At 55.7% G+C, this 13,014-nt stretch overlaps 1 protein-coding gene, 4 non-coding genes and 1 pseudogene across 5 annotated transcripts in view; 5 read left to right on the forward strand and 1 right to left on the reverse strand.

Annotated features, from left to right (window-relative positions):
• The first annotated feature begins 2,572 nt into the window (after positions 1–2,572).
• Positions 2,573–8,810, forward strand: LOC112415487 (uncharacterized; annotated as a pseudogene).
• Positions 4,337–4,429, forward strand: LOC112415700 (small nucleolar RNA SNORD88). Its single transcript, XR_003006355.1, has one exon. It is a non-coding gene; the product is annotated as a small nucleolar RNA SNORD88 (small nucleolar RNA).
• LOC112415701 (small nucleolar RNA SNORD88) lies at positions 5,759–5,854 on the forward strand. The gene has a single exon (XR_003006356.1). It is a non-coding gene; the product is annotated as a small nucleolar RNA SNORD88 (small nucleolar RNA).
• LOC112415703 (small nucleolar RNA SNORD88) lies at positions 6,744–6,832 on the forward strand. Its single transcript, XR_003006358.1, has one exon. It is a non-coding gene; the product is annotated as a small nucleolar RNA SNORD88 (small nucleolar RNA).
• Positions 7,225–7,316, forward strand: LOC112415699 (small nucleolar RNA SNORD88). Its single transcript, XR_003006354.1, has one exon. It is a non-coding gene; the product is annotated as a small nucleolar RNA SNORD88 (small nucleolar RNA).
• Positions 8,811–10,530: 1,720 nt separating the features above from the next.
• Positions 10,531–13,014, reverse strand: part of ACP4 (acid phosphatase 4) — a 4,648-nt gene continuing 2,164 nt past the window's right edge. Inside the window, exons 6-11 of the mRNA XM_024768516.1 lie at positions 12,805–12,908; positions 11,968–12,100; positions 11,805–11,887; positions 11,252–11,376; positions 10,838–11,016; positions 10,531–10,758 (exon numbers count right to left, since the gene is read on the reverse strand). Of these exons, the coding sequence (XP_024624284.1) occupies positions 10,643–10,758; positions 10,838–11,016; positions 11,252–11,376; positions 11,805–11,887; positions 11,968–12,100; positions 12,805–12,908 (740 nt within the window). The 3' untranslated portion in view covers positions 10,531–10,642. The remainder of the gene's footprint in view (positions 10,759–10,837; positions 11,017–11,251; positions 11,377–11,804; positions 11,888–11,967; positions 12,101–12,804; positions 12,909–13,014) is intronic.

Below are 13,014 nucleotides of genomic sequence, written 5' to 3' on the forward strand. Positions count from 1 at the left end.
ATGCCACGCCTTGCTGGGGCCATCCCTTGAGCCCTCTGGGGTACAGGGATAGGTGAGGGAGAGACTCGGGAGGGAAAGAGACAGGAGGTGTCAGCAAACAGGCTGGCTCCTGGTTCCTGGCATACAGACGATGCTCAATCAATGTGTGTTGAATAGCTGATTCTCTCCACGCTCTTTGGGCTTCATCCTTCACTTTTGTGACCCCCGATAATTTGCCCCTCCTGAGGTTAATTCTCCTTGCACCCACACTTCACCTCTTGCCTTTGCCAGCACCTCCTGCCACCACTCCCTTTCTCCTCCCCTAGCCCAATTCAGGTCTATTCCTTCTTTTAACTTATTTTTCTATAGCACCCCATTCCTTCTCTATTTATTTTTTTTTTTTTTGCGGTACGCGGGCCTCTCACCGCTGTGGCCTCTCCCGTTGCGGAGCACAGGCTCCGGACGCGCAGGCTCAGTGGCCATGACTCCCGGTCCCAGCCGCTCCGCTGCATGTGGGATCTTCCCGGACCGGGGAACGAACCCGCGTCCCCTGCATTGGCAGGCGGACTCTCAACCACTGCGCCACCAGGGAAGCCCTCTATTTGTTTATTTTAAAGGCTGTTACGTGTAGCCAATTTTTGCATATGGTTTGGAGGATAATGACAGCACAGTTGTTCCTCGGTATCCGGAGGGAATTGGTTCCAGGACCCCCCCGCCTTGGATAACGCAATCCGGGGATGCTCAAGTCCCCTATATAAAATTGCAGGGTATTTTCATGTAACCTATGCTCATCCTCCTGTACATTTTAAATCATCTCTAGATTACTTATAATATGTAATACAATGTAATTGCTATGTAAATATTTATAAATATAACGTAAATGCTATGCAAATAGTTGCTGGGACACACAGCAAATTCAAGTTTCGGTTTGGGGAACTTTCTGGAGCTATTTTTTCCCCCAATTTTTTCGATCCGTGGTTGGTTGAAATCGTGTATGTAGAAACTGGATACCGAAAGCCAATTGTACCTTAATCTAGTTAGAGTTTAGTCCATAGTATGTGCTCATTAATCGTTGTTACAATAACTCTTCCTCTGGTCTCCCACAAAAGGCTCTCCAATGTGTTCATTTTTAACAAAAAGTGAGCTGCAACTATGTGCCGGACGTGGGGTCTACAGGACTGACCCAACTGGACACAAATCCTAGTCTTTAAGGAATTGACAATTCAGCAGGAAGCCAAAAAGAAAAAAATACATGCCCACAAATAGATATGTTAGGAGATAAGAGCTATGAAGAAAAATAACAGAGGGTAAGGGAGACCAGTCTGGAAAGGAGAGGTCTGTCGTATAGAGCAGACGGGTGAGGGCTCTATGCTAAGGTGACATCTGAGCAGAAACAGGACTGAAGAGAGGAAGAGAGTTATGGGGATTGATCGGGGGAAAGAGTTCCAGGCAGAGGAATCAGCAAATGCAAAGGTCCTGGGGTAGATATGTCCTTGGCAGCTTCCAGGAAGACCTGGGAGGCCAATGTGCTAGTGTAGCCCTGAGCAAGGGAGAGAGAGGAAGGAAATGAGGGGAGAAAGGGAACAGGGACCAGGTCACTCTGGGCCTTGTGGGCCACAGTGAGGACTTTGCATTCCTCTGAGGGAAGCAGGAATCAGGGAAGGAAATGCGTCACTTATGTGCAGAGTTTAGGTCTCTTACTTCAGACCACAGGCTTCACGGAGGAGTCTCCTCACTAGAAGGAAGAAAACAACCCCAATGACCCGGGGAACCAGCTAAACAAAGCGTGTTCTAGTCACACAAGGGAATTGCTTAAGGAATGAGGTCACTCTGTGTACGAGGGGGAGAGACTACTTATGAGACTACTGGAGTTAAAAAAAAAACAAGCATCTTTACCCATAACGTCTGTGTGTATATCATAAAGCAAAAAGTCCACACCAACTTGTTGACAATGGCGACTCTGGACAGTGGGTTTGAAGTAGAAAAGTTTCATTTAATATCTTTGAAAATAACTTTTACAATCATGTCAGTTGAAAGACACTCCTCAGATCTCCAGGCGAGTCCGGGCCTCCAATACCCTCCTCCCTCGACCCAGGAGTCGGGCCTTCCAGCCCCAGAGTCCAGCCTCTGGCCCCGCCTCTCACTGCGCAGGCTCGGCCTCTAACTCTGCGCCACGCAGACCCTTTCCCGGAACGCCCCCTTGTCAATCTCCTCACTGGCCCCGCCTCCCACCCTGCGCCTGGGACTGCGTCTGAGTCGGCCCCGCCCCTGCAGCCAGGGCTCACGCCACTGCCGCGCGGGCAATTCCTTCTGGCTCCTCCCACACTTGGGGTCCTTCCCCTTCACCGCCCGCCTCTTGTGCTGTTCACAGAATTGCCTGACTCTCATGATAGGAAAAAGGGCCCCAATATTTCCTTGCTCTCTTTTCCTCCGCCTCCAGGGACAATGTATCATCGCCTGTTCGGAAGTATTCTAGAGGAAACAGGCAGTATTTCCTTCCCCAAGCACCAAAGTGGGGTTTCCGACACCGGTGAATATGCTGGATGCCTCAGGGCGGAGCCCGACCTGGGGCCGGGGGGCGGGCCGTGCGAGCGGCGCGCGCAATAAAGCGGAAGGTGCAGCAACTCGCACACGCGGTGGAGAAAGTGAGAGTTGGGTGAGAGTTCTTTGCATTTTGGCTCCTTTTTTTTTTCGCGGGAGGGCGTGCGTTGGGACCTGGGTCGCGCGTGTCGTGTGTGCCCGGGGCTGCTGCGGGGACGGCCACGCTGTGGCGTGGACGGGGTCAGGGCCTTTGTAAGGGCCTGGCACCCGCGCTCCGAGGCGAGCCTGAGTGCTCTCTGCGGGGCGGGCAGTGGCGACCGGAGAGGGTGGTGGCTCTTTGGGGGTTCTCGGGGGGTGGGAGAGGAGCACTGCCGCCGAAGCGAACTGGGGACACCAGAACTAGTCCTCCTTTGTCTACACCGCAGCCTGGCTGCGCCATTTCTGTTGCTCACGTCGCAGGGCTCCGCCATTTTGTCCGTTTCGGGGTGGGGGTGGCTTGTGACATTGAGCTTTTCTTTCTGAGGTTTTCCACACCTGTGCTAGCTACACGTACTTTTCTTCGGAAATCGTTCTTGTGTATTCCCATTTCACGTGGCTGGCGTTTTTGTGCAACGTAGAACAGAGACTGTGGGGCAGGTAGAGACAGAATTTCAAGGGTTCCTGAGGAAGAAGTGCGAGTGGGGTCTCTAAGTGAATTACTGGGTTGTGTCTGAGAACCAGATAGGAGTAGTTTTAGGAGAAAGCAGATGGGGCCTTTGTTCACTTTCAGGAATCATTCTGACACGGTCACTTAAATATCAGTTTCGTGATCACTCAGAATATCAGAGTTTTGTGTTAAACGTTAGTTCTGGGCTAACCGGACTTTTTTGGACATCGTCTCCCTGACTCCCGAGGAATACTACGGCTCTGCCAAGGAGATCCAGCCCAGGAGCAGCTAGCTGATTTTCTCTCCCCGCCACAACCCAGCAAGAATCCTCTCTAGCTGAGTTTCTCCCTTCAGTCAATCATCTAGAAAACCGTTGACTTTATCCTAACTGTTGCCATGTCACAAGTGGAAGGATATTCATCCATTCATCATTGGAGCGCGCCCCCTTTTGCCATTGTCCCATGTATTCCTTTTTCGCGCCATTTTTTTTTTTTTTTTTACTTGTTAAAATCCTCAAACATGCAGGGAAATAGACATGTTTGACAGAACATTTCCCCACGTTTACTTTTGTGTCTTTCACGTTTTGAAAGTAAATTTCTTGGTTCATCCAAAACAGTTAACACGGTGTCTCTAAAGTAACATTTTTCTACTTAATGACACTGCTGTTGTCGTCCTCAGTGAGATAATTCCTTAATGAGGCCATCTCCTATCTGCTCTGTGTCCATAGTTCCCAAGTCATCTCCAAAATGTCTTCCACGGTTGATTTGTTCAAAAATGGTTGTGTTTAAGGGTCTCTGGTCATTGCTTACGCTGCTTGTATTTTAGGTTTCTCTTTTCCTCTTCATTTACCCCAACAGTTTCTTTCAAGGGATTTGCATCTTAGCTTTAATTGTTTAGGGTCAGTAGCAGGTATAGCCAATGCTGGAAATCTGCAAAACTAGGCAAGGAGGTTAGCAGGTTCTCTCCATGTAATGGGTTTGAGGACAGTCCCTTGTGGGGACTGGGGAGTGACACTGGGGAGGTGAGGGCATTTTGGTGTCACCACAGGGAAGGCTGTGGGCATTTGTACGTCCGATGCATTTTGTGTTTTCCAGTCTCTAAGCACTGTTAGCTTGCTTGGCCTCTGTCCCTGAAGGTGAGTGGCCTTGGGACCTGGTTGCAGAGGGACTGGAGCTCCCATGATGTCTAGCACTGGGCTCCGATCACCCCTGAGGACACAGTGTGCCCCCCAGGACCTTTGACACCTGGGGGTCTGAGGGGCCCTGGTTTTGATGTTCTTTGGACCCCCAGGCTGTTTCTTCCCCTACCCTCACCAGATCCTTCCTGTGTTACAGGTGTGTCTTCAAGCTGAGGGCCCACCCGCCTTGGTAAGAACCCTTGCTCCCAGTCCCTGACCCACCCAGGTCTAAAATATCTCACCCTCACTTGGAGTGACTTCACATCAGATATCTCTGGGACCTAATTTTATATGCCAGCAATCATGCAAATCCCAGCTCTGTTCTTGGGCTCAGGGATGTTAGTCAAGTGATTGGTCTCCTGAGCCTCAGTTTCTGTGTCTGTAGAGTGGGCACAACGCATCAAAGGTAAGGGTTGAATATGACAGAATATATGGGCTGTAGAAGAGGAAAATATTTAGTCACTTTTTGGTGTCCGTGGGGGAGTGGTTCCAGGGCCCCGCGGATATGGAGGGCCCAGTGTATGTTTTGGGGTTTCAGGGAAGAGGACTAGTCAGAAATCTGATTTTCAAACTCGGCAGAAGAAAAGAAACAGAAGGGCTGGAAGCATTATCACTCACTGCAGGGCGGTGGGGGTGGTTTGTAGACTAAACACAGTGTACCTTCCAGCAACGGTTAGGCAGCTTCCCATGCATCATGTATATGTAAACTGCTAGAGCTGTTAAGGTTACCCTCAGTTTATACAATACTTGTCAGAGAACATGGTATATCTGGAGAATGTTTCATAAATGTTTCAAAGAGCTAAGTAAATCATCAAATGGGCATGGGTATGTGTGTTACCCAAAAAGAAACAAGTGTTCCCAGCTCTAGGAGGGTTTTTTTCTCTGTTCAGTGAGGTCTGGGCCTAAATCTATATTCCCATTAATAAGCATGACTTGATACCGATACAGGTATGTCTTCACCTGTATTTAGATAACTTTCTACATACATAATGTGGAGAACTGAAAGTGTAGCCTGTGGGGTTCTTAGAGGTTTAGGTTCTCGCCAACAGGTACCTTAGGGGGCGTGGAGCTGCGTCCTGTGAAGGGTTAGCTCAGAATGCAGACCATCTGAGCATCTTTCTGGGGGGCTGTTCTCTTCATCTGAGGTGTCCTCTGCAGAGCTCTGAAGGTTTGCTGTGGGCTGAGAGGGAATTTCTGGGATAATGTGGAGTAGAGAGTGTCACTTGGGCAGCGATACGTGAGGGGGGTGAGAAGAGGGAGCACTGACAGCAGGACAGGGAAGCCCTAAGGGATGTGTAACATCTGTCGACGTCTGAGGCGCTGCTGGCCAGCAGAACTGGCAAGGTGGAAATGTTCTACTCTGCATTGCCCAGTCCGGGGGCAGCGGAGTTGGGGTGTGGGGTTTGAGGACACTGGGACCCCCATGACGTCCAGCACTGGGCTCTGATCTCTGTTGAGGACACAGTGCCCCCCGGGACCTTTGACACCCGGGGGTCTGAGTGGGGGGGTCCCGTCTCTGGGGAGGGACGGATGGGGGCCCTGGTTGCCCTGCACCCTATAACCTCTCCATGCCCCCATCCCTTCCTGTCTGCAGGTGGTTCCCGCAGGAGTTGAGCAGCCCTGGGTAAGAACAGAAGCGACTCCCCTACTATTAATGCTGTAATAACATTAAACTTGTTATGTTATAAATGTACCGTTAATGCGATTTATGGAGTATGGCAGTGGTAACATAATAAGGACAGGTGCTGAGCACTCGGTCTGAGCCAGGCCGCATTCCTGAGCACTAGGTTCACTTAATCGTCGCAATAACCCCATTATTTGAAATCGGTGCGGTTTTGTCTGTATTTCACAGGTGAGATGGAGGCACATAGAGGTGGTGGTTTGCCCACACTCGTCTCCTTGTGGTGGGGAGGGGGCTTATTTCTGCAGCCTCCATCCATGTTCAGGTGCAACAGGGTGATGGGGGCTTTCTCTGTACCCCCCCCTTCTTCCCTATAGTTGATACAGGACCAGCGAGGTTGGTTTTGATCCCCGGTTCTGCCACTTTTGACCTTAGGGCGTGATTTGTCTGCGCGGATCGCGCTGAGGGGTAGGCTCCCTGGTGTGTGTGCTGTGGGGCACCCCCCCCCGCCCCAGCAAGGGCCCAGCCCCTCCTGGGCTTGTAGAGATGCCTCAGCTGGTACTGCTGGGGATCACCAGGATCACTGAGCGCCAGCCTTGCGCCCCCGCCCCCCGAGTGCTGCCCTGAGTTCTGTGGCATCCGCTGCAGAGATGGGGGTGGGGCGTGTTAGAGGAGGTGGATGCGGGAGGGGCGGGGATGAGAAACAGGCCAACCCGCGGTGGAGGGGGCATGGTTTGCAGTGAGATGTGCTCAGTTGGTGCCTGAAGGGGCTGTGCTTGTGACCCCTGTGATGTCCAGCACAGGGCTCTGCTCTGTGACGACACGGTGCTCCCCCGGGACCTTTGACCCCCGGGGGTGGGAAGGGTCCCTGGCTCTGGGGACAGATGGATGGGGATCGTGGTTGCCCTGCACCCCACCAGCCTGCTCTTCCCCCCTCCCTGTCTGCAGGCAGTTCCTCCAGGAGGCCAGCAGTTCCACCAGGCGTCTCGGTGAGAACAAGTTCTTATTAATACCATAATTCTATTAAATTTGCAGTTACAGAGTGGAGAGATTATGGTAATGGTATATGTCCAGGCAAAGGCTGAACACTTAACTCTAAGCCAGGCAGTCCTAAGCACTAAATTCATTGAATCTTCACAGTAACCCCGTGATGGGAGCGCAGTGGGTGGTGTAAGGGGAACTTGGTACAGGAGCGGCTTGGGGTGGGGTTTGCGGGGAGACATCCAGTATGAGGGAGGGCTCCTGAAGGGGCCACGCTTGGGGCCCCCATGATGTCCAGCACTGGGCTCTGATCTCCCGTGAGGACACAGTGCCCCCCCAGGACCTTTGACACCTGGGGGTCTGAGGGGCTCCCCACTGTGGGGAGAGGCTAGGGGCTTGTGACTATTTCCCCACCCAATGCTCCTCTGTGCCCTTCCCGCAGCTCCCGTGGCCGTGCCCCTCCAGCCTTCCGGCTCTTCTCGGTCCGTGGCCATGGCGGGGCAGGGCGACCGCTACTACACGTACACCGGGCTCCTGGCCATCGCCCGGCGCTTCCGGCAGAACCCCAACGAGCTCATGATCACCTGGATCCTGCGGGTGTATGACCAGGGCGGCCTGGCCCTGGCCCTGGCCTCCAGGGAGTTGGTGATGCTGGGCGACCTGACCGGCGATGCCCGTCTTCAACTACTGCTGCAAGGCCCTGCGGGGTGACGGCAAAAGGCTGCTGGCACCAGCGCTGGGAGTCCTTCCTGCACTTGGAGGGCACCGAGCTGCCCTTCCGACCCTGGACCACCATGGAGGAGGGCATCCAGCTGGTGCGAGAGCTGGGCATGCTCGACTGGATCTGCCGCGAGCCGCCGCCGCCGCTCCCCGAGCCCGAGCGTCTGGTGCCTGAGGACGTGCCCTTCACGCAGGGCCTGCAGCGGCGCCTCCGAGCTGCTGCTCTCGCTGGTCGGCCTGCTGGTCAAGGGCGTGACGGTGCTGGAGGCGGTGATGGTGATCCAGACCGTCGCCGACACGTGGGCCTGCTCTGGCACCAGAGCCAGCCGGGCTGCGCCAGGCTCATGCTGGGGCCCAACCCGACGTGCAAGGACCTCATGGGCTGGCTGCCTGCTCTGGCACCAGAGCCAGCCGGGCTGCGCCAGGCTCATGCTGGGGCCCAACCCGACGTGCAAGGACCTCATGGGCTGGCTGCTGAGCCACGGCATGCCCAAGGAGCGGGTGGACAGGCAGCCCACCAAGATCTTCCTGGAGCTGTACATCCAAGAGGCCAGGCGCAGCCACACCCGCGATGCGTTCGGGCCGGGAGAGGAGCAGCCCCCGTGCCCGCCGTACTCCTACCAAGCCTGTGGGGCGGAGCCACGACTAACTAGGCCTCCTGGGGCAAGGAGGCAAGGAGCAGGGACATCGTAGGGGAGACGCAAAGCCTTGGTCGGCTCCAGCCGGTGTTCAAGGAGCCCCAAAGAGGGGTGTCCTTGCCCCCAGCCCACCCCGTGGGTGTCACCAGCCAGAGCTGGTGGAGAACAGGCAGCTGGCTGATAGCTGCTGTTGCTGGATGCCAGACAGTGTGTTACGTTTCAGTCTGTTACACTTTGGCCTGATGGGCATGGTGGGTGGGCCCCCGCCGCTGTGTCACATGGGCTTCTGAAGCACTACAGGCCAAGCGGGAGACCCCGCAGCCCACGCCATGAAAGCACCTTGAAGCTTGTACCCTTTCTCTTGAGCCTTTTTTTAATGCAGTATTTTTACCTGTTAACTTCATACAGCACTTGGGTTTTATGGTTGCTCGTTTCCCCTTTTGCCAAGGTTTTTCTGTTAAGTTTTTTTTGCAATGCCTTTCTCTTTTAAACTTGGATTTTGCGCTTTGCTTGCCTGCGAAGGGGGCGGCCAGTCCCTTCCAGTTTCTGTAGCTGTGTGTGTGGCTGGTACCTTTGGGCGAGGGATGCTGGGCCCAAGAATCCCAGCTGTGAGGATGGACACCTGGCAGGCGGTACCAGGCACCCGTTAAGTAGCCTGCACGTCACTGCGTGTGAGCTGCGGCGTCTGACTGGGTCCAGGCGTGGAGCTGGAGCCAGAACCCTCCCCGGGTGAGGGTGGAGGGAGTTGCATGGCAGCCCTAGCGAGGCCCCGCCACCCTCCCAGCAGTCTGCTGAGGAGGGGTCTAGGCTCACAGCTGCGGGGGCGGCTGGAGGCAAGAGGCCGCACCACTGCAATTCCAGCCCCGCCCCCCAGGCAGGTCCAAGAAGTGAAGTGCGGAGGGCATTCCTAGGCCTTCCCTGAGGCCCTGTGACAGCCCAGTACCAGCAGGGGCAGTGGTAGGCCGCGTGCTCATGACAAGAGGCTCCCTTGGGGCCCAGGGCAGGTGGCGCCGGGCTTGTCCACACGTGTGAGGATGGGGCTGCTGACCCCTGCCCTTTCCCTCCCATGCCCACGGTGTTCTGGCAGCTGGGGGTGGTTCTCGCGTCTGGCTGCCCAGCCCCACCTCCGATCCTCCAAGCCTCCCCCAAATGACAGGCACCCAGTGGCGGTTACAGAGCACCCACTGCACACCAGGCTGCCCACCGACAGCCTAGTGGGGTGTTGACACGTTTGCCTGATTATGCAGACGGGATCATTGGTGCCCCAGACTGCTGCCTGGTGTGTGGCATGTGGAGAGGGCAGAGCCGCCTCCTGGGTTGCAGGGCTGAATGCAGCAGCGCAAGTACAGGCCTGGGACGGCCTGGTCTGTGACCAGCACCACGTGAAGCTGCTGTGTGGTAGCGTTACCTTTCCTCACGTTCAGGGCTGTCCCGTGGAAGCTCCCTGTCTGCGCCACCCGTTAGGGCATGTGTGGCTAATGAGTGCTGGAACTGGCTAGTACGACTGGGACCTGAATTTCACATTTTACTTACTTACACAATGTGAATTCAAACAGCCACGTGGCAGCCAGTGGCAACCATACTGGACAGAACTTGGGTGGGATCCTGGGATCCCACCCCCTCCAAATCGTAATTATAGCAAATGCTATGTTAGGTAGCCCAGAGGGGATGCTAGCGCCCCCTCCCTCTACTGGCTCCCCGGAGGCTAGTTAACCTGATGGAGGAGTCATGTGTGCTAGAGGAGATGGTGCAGAGATGCTTAGCCCAGAGTCAACCTCCAGGTTGGTCCCAGCAGGCTGGCTGTGCGGCCAGGCTCTGAACCCTGACCTTAGCTCTCCCACTACCAGGCGGGCACCAAAGCCAGACCGAGTGAGCTGGACCCCGACAGTGCATGACCCGTGGTGGGGAGGAGGTCACCCTGCAGGCTCGCACACATCATGTGTGCTGCACCTACAAATAGAGGTTCCCGCACGTACACCACGTGTTCCCAGGCGTGTATAGAAACCTGCACATAAACGCTGGTGCACGTATCACCCACGTGCAAAGGAGCACGTAAGCATGTGCGTGTACGTCGAATATGTGTATACACAGATCCGTGCGGGAGCATATGCATGAATAGACAGCCACACATATGTGCACGTGTACACAGACCTGTGCATGTGCGTTCACACACATGCACGCTTAAGCCCACACATACATAGGACAGCTTGTGACTTGGCCTGGGAGCTCTCCCTGTGAACCCCGGCGCGCACAGTAAGTCACGGAAGCCAGAGCAGCGGGTGAGCTGCTGTGTTGGGATCCGGGGTCAGCTGCGGGGGAAACGGTGCCGGTTCCGTGGCTCACACGGGGCACCTCCAGTCCCGCAGGCAGCCGGCTCTGCAGGCCAGCAGGCCCAGCCCCATGCTGAGGGCTGCCAGCACAGCCACAGCACCAGCCAGCAGAGGCACCACGGTGGCTGCGGGGAGAATGTGGCGGGGGGGTGAGTCTCCAGACCTGAGCTGCCCCCCTCCCACCCCAGCACCGAGGGCCGTCACCTGTGGGGGTGGTGGGCTCGTAGAAGCCATGGCAGGGGACCCAGTGAGCCGGAGGCCGGGCGGGGGCAGTCAGCTGGCGGAAGCAGCCTAAGGGGCAGGCCGCCGGGCACCCGGGGAGGCCGAGGGTCAAGGGTAAGCCAGCAGAGTCGTTGCGGTAGAAGAGGGAGATGGTGACATTCCTGGAGGGAGAGAGGAGGTGGTGGTACCCAGGCCCCTCCTTGCCTTCCCTACTGCTGACCTGAAATCTGGAGGAGAGCAGCTGGGTGGAGAACTGGGCTCCTGACTCCTTCCCGATGCCGTCCCCAGTAAATTCCCCTCGGAGCCTGTGCCTGGGCCATGCCCTCTACCTGGCACCGCATCACTCCTCTTGAGAGTTCTGGTCCTGCCCATTCCCGGGTACCACCCCCTCCTCACCCTGCGTCGTCATCCGGGTCCCCAAGGCGCCTCCGGAACTCAAAGCCGAGGCAGGCGGCATAAGGCGGTGTGTGCCCATCATAGAGACCCAGGGCCGCCTGGAGAGCCAGGCGGGTGCTGTTGTGCTGCAGGCGGATCCAGGGCTGACTCAGGGCTCCTCCAGATGTCTCCTCTCCTGAGCTTGTGCATCCAGCTGCCTCCCAATGTCCCTCAGACCCCTTAGAACCAGTGCCCCCAAACCTGCTCACCCTGGAGGCAGCCCCACCAGTTACAGGTGGTCATGTAATAAAGATTGGTTAAATAGACACGAAATGTGACAGCTCAGTTAAAAAGCCAGTCCTTGAAGAAAAACTGAATTCTTTCCCATAACACCATCACCTCCTTCCTTGCAGATTCTATGCCTCTAGTGATATGGTCCAAGAATATGGTTTGGAGATATGAGTTACTCAAGGCATCAGGCTGAAGTTCCATTGGAACCACCAGTCCTTTCACACCCAAATTGCGCCCCCATCCCTGTGCCCACGTGGCACTGCCTCCCTTCCCAGAGACTCACAGCCGAATACATAACCATCTTGAGGGGCAGCCCCAAGTGCTGCACCCGAGAGAAATTGGCAAGGATGGCATCCAGCAGGATTCCTGACAGGACGAGACAGAGTGCAAAGAACTTCCCAGAGGAAGGCGCCTCAGCCTCCCAGCCTCCCATCTCCACACCTCACCCCCAGACATCTGGGCCTTCTCTGCTGCCCCGGGTGGGCCCACGTGTGCCCCAATATCCAAAGCCGAGATCTGAGCTAGTGTCTGCAGGACATCCGGGGAGGCCCAGGATGGGAGGGGGAGACCGTGGGCTTGCTGGGGAGAGAGAGGGAGGGGACAAAGTGACCGCAACGTCCTGAGCTCTTCATGCCCCCCTTAGGCCCTCCTGTGTTGCCCCCATCAGCTGCAGTCCTCTCTCCCGACCCTCATGGGCTAGGTCTGGTCAGGAAGTTACGGGGTGGGTGATAGCGATTATTAATTAAGCATAGGAATGACCATCATTCCAGATGGCCTTATCCAAAATCCTTGGGTCCAGAGCTGTTCTAGAATCAGACGTTTGGAATTTTAGAAAGGTACAGTGGTGAGGATACCTTATACCTCATAACACATCTAGTGGGGTCTGGGGCAGCCCCCTTAGACATACATTCCTGTAAAGTGGGGTAAGAAAAGACTACCAGCGTCATGCAGCTTCGGGTCAGCTCCTGCCGCCGAAGCCGTAGTTACCGGCGCTTTTCCGCTTATGGAACTGGGGGATTGGAGTTGCAAGCACACAGATTGAAAGGCCTCACTGTGTGCCAGGCGCTGTTCTAAGGCATCACGTGAATTAACCCGTTTTGATCTAAACAGCAACCCAGGGGGTGTTGATACGTGTGTCGCCATTCCCATTGTGTAGATGGGGAAACTGAGGCACTAAAGGTTAAGTGACTTGCCTGAGGGAACACAGGTAGTGAGCGGCAAAGCTGGGATTTGAACCCAGGCGCCATAAACGACTTGGCTGGGTGGGTGAGGCAGGGACCCACCTGGCAAATAAGAGTGTCCAGAACTTTCCACGCCCTGCGGAGCGGCTCCCCGACCAGCGACAGCCCCGTGAAGTTCTCCAGGTGAGTCAAGAAGTCCTGGATGCACCGGACTAGGCTGGGTGAGCCTGACAGACCTCCGAGCCCGGCGGGTCCCACGAGGTCCTGCCGGCCCCGCCCCGCTCCACTGGCCCCGCCCTGCACCGCAGGTCC

The sequence above is a fragment of the Neophocaena asiaeorientalis genome, unplaced genomic scaffold (assembly GCF_003031525.2).
Source record: "Neophocaena asiaeorientalis asiaeorientalis breed wild unplaced genomic scaffold, Neophocaena_asiaeorientalis_V1.1 scaffold629, whole genome shotgun sequence".
NCBI lineage: Eukaryota > Metazoa > Chordata > Mammalia > Artiodactyla > Phocoenidae > Neophocaena > Neophocaena asiaeorientalis.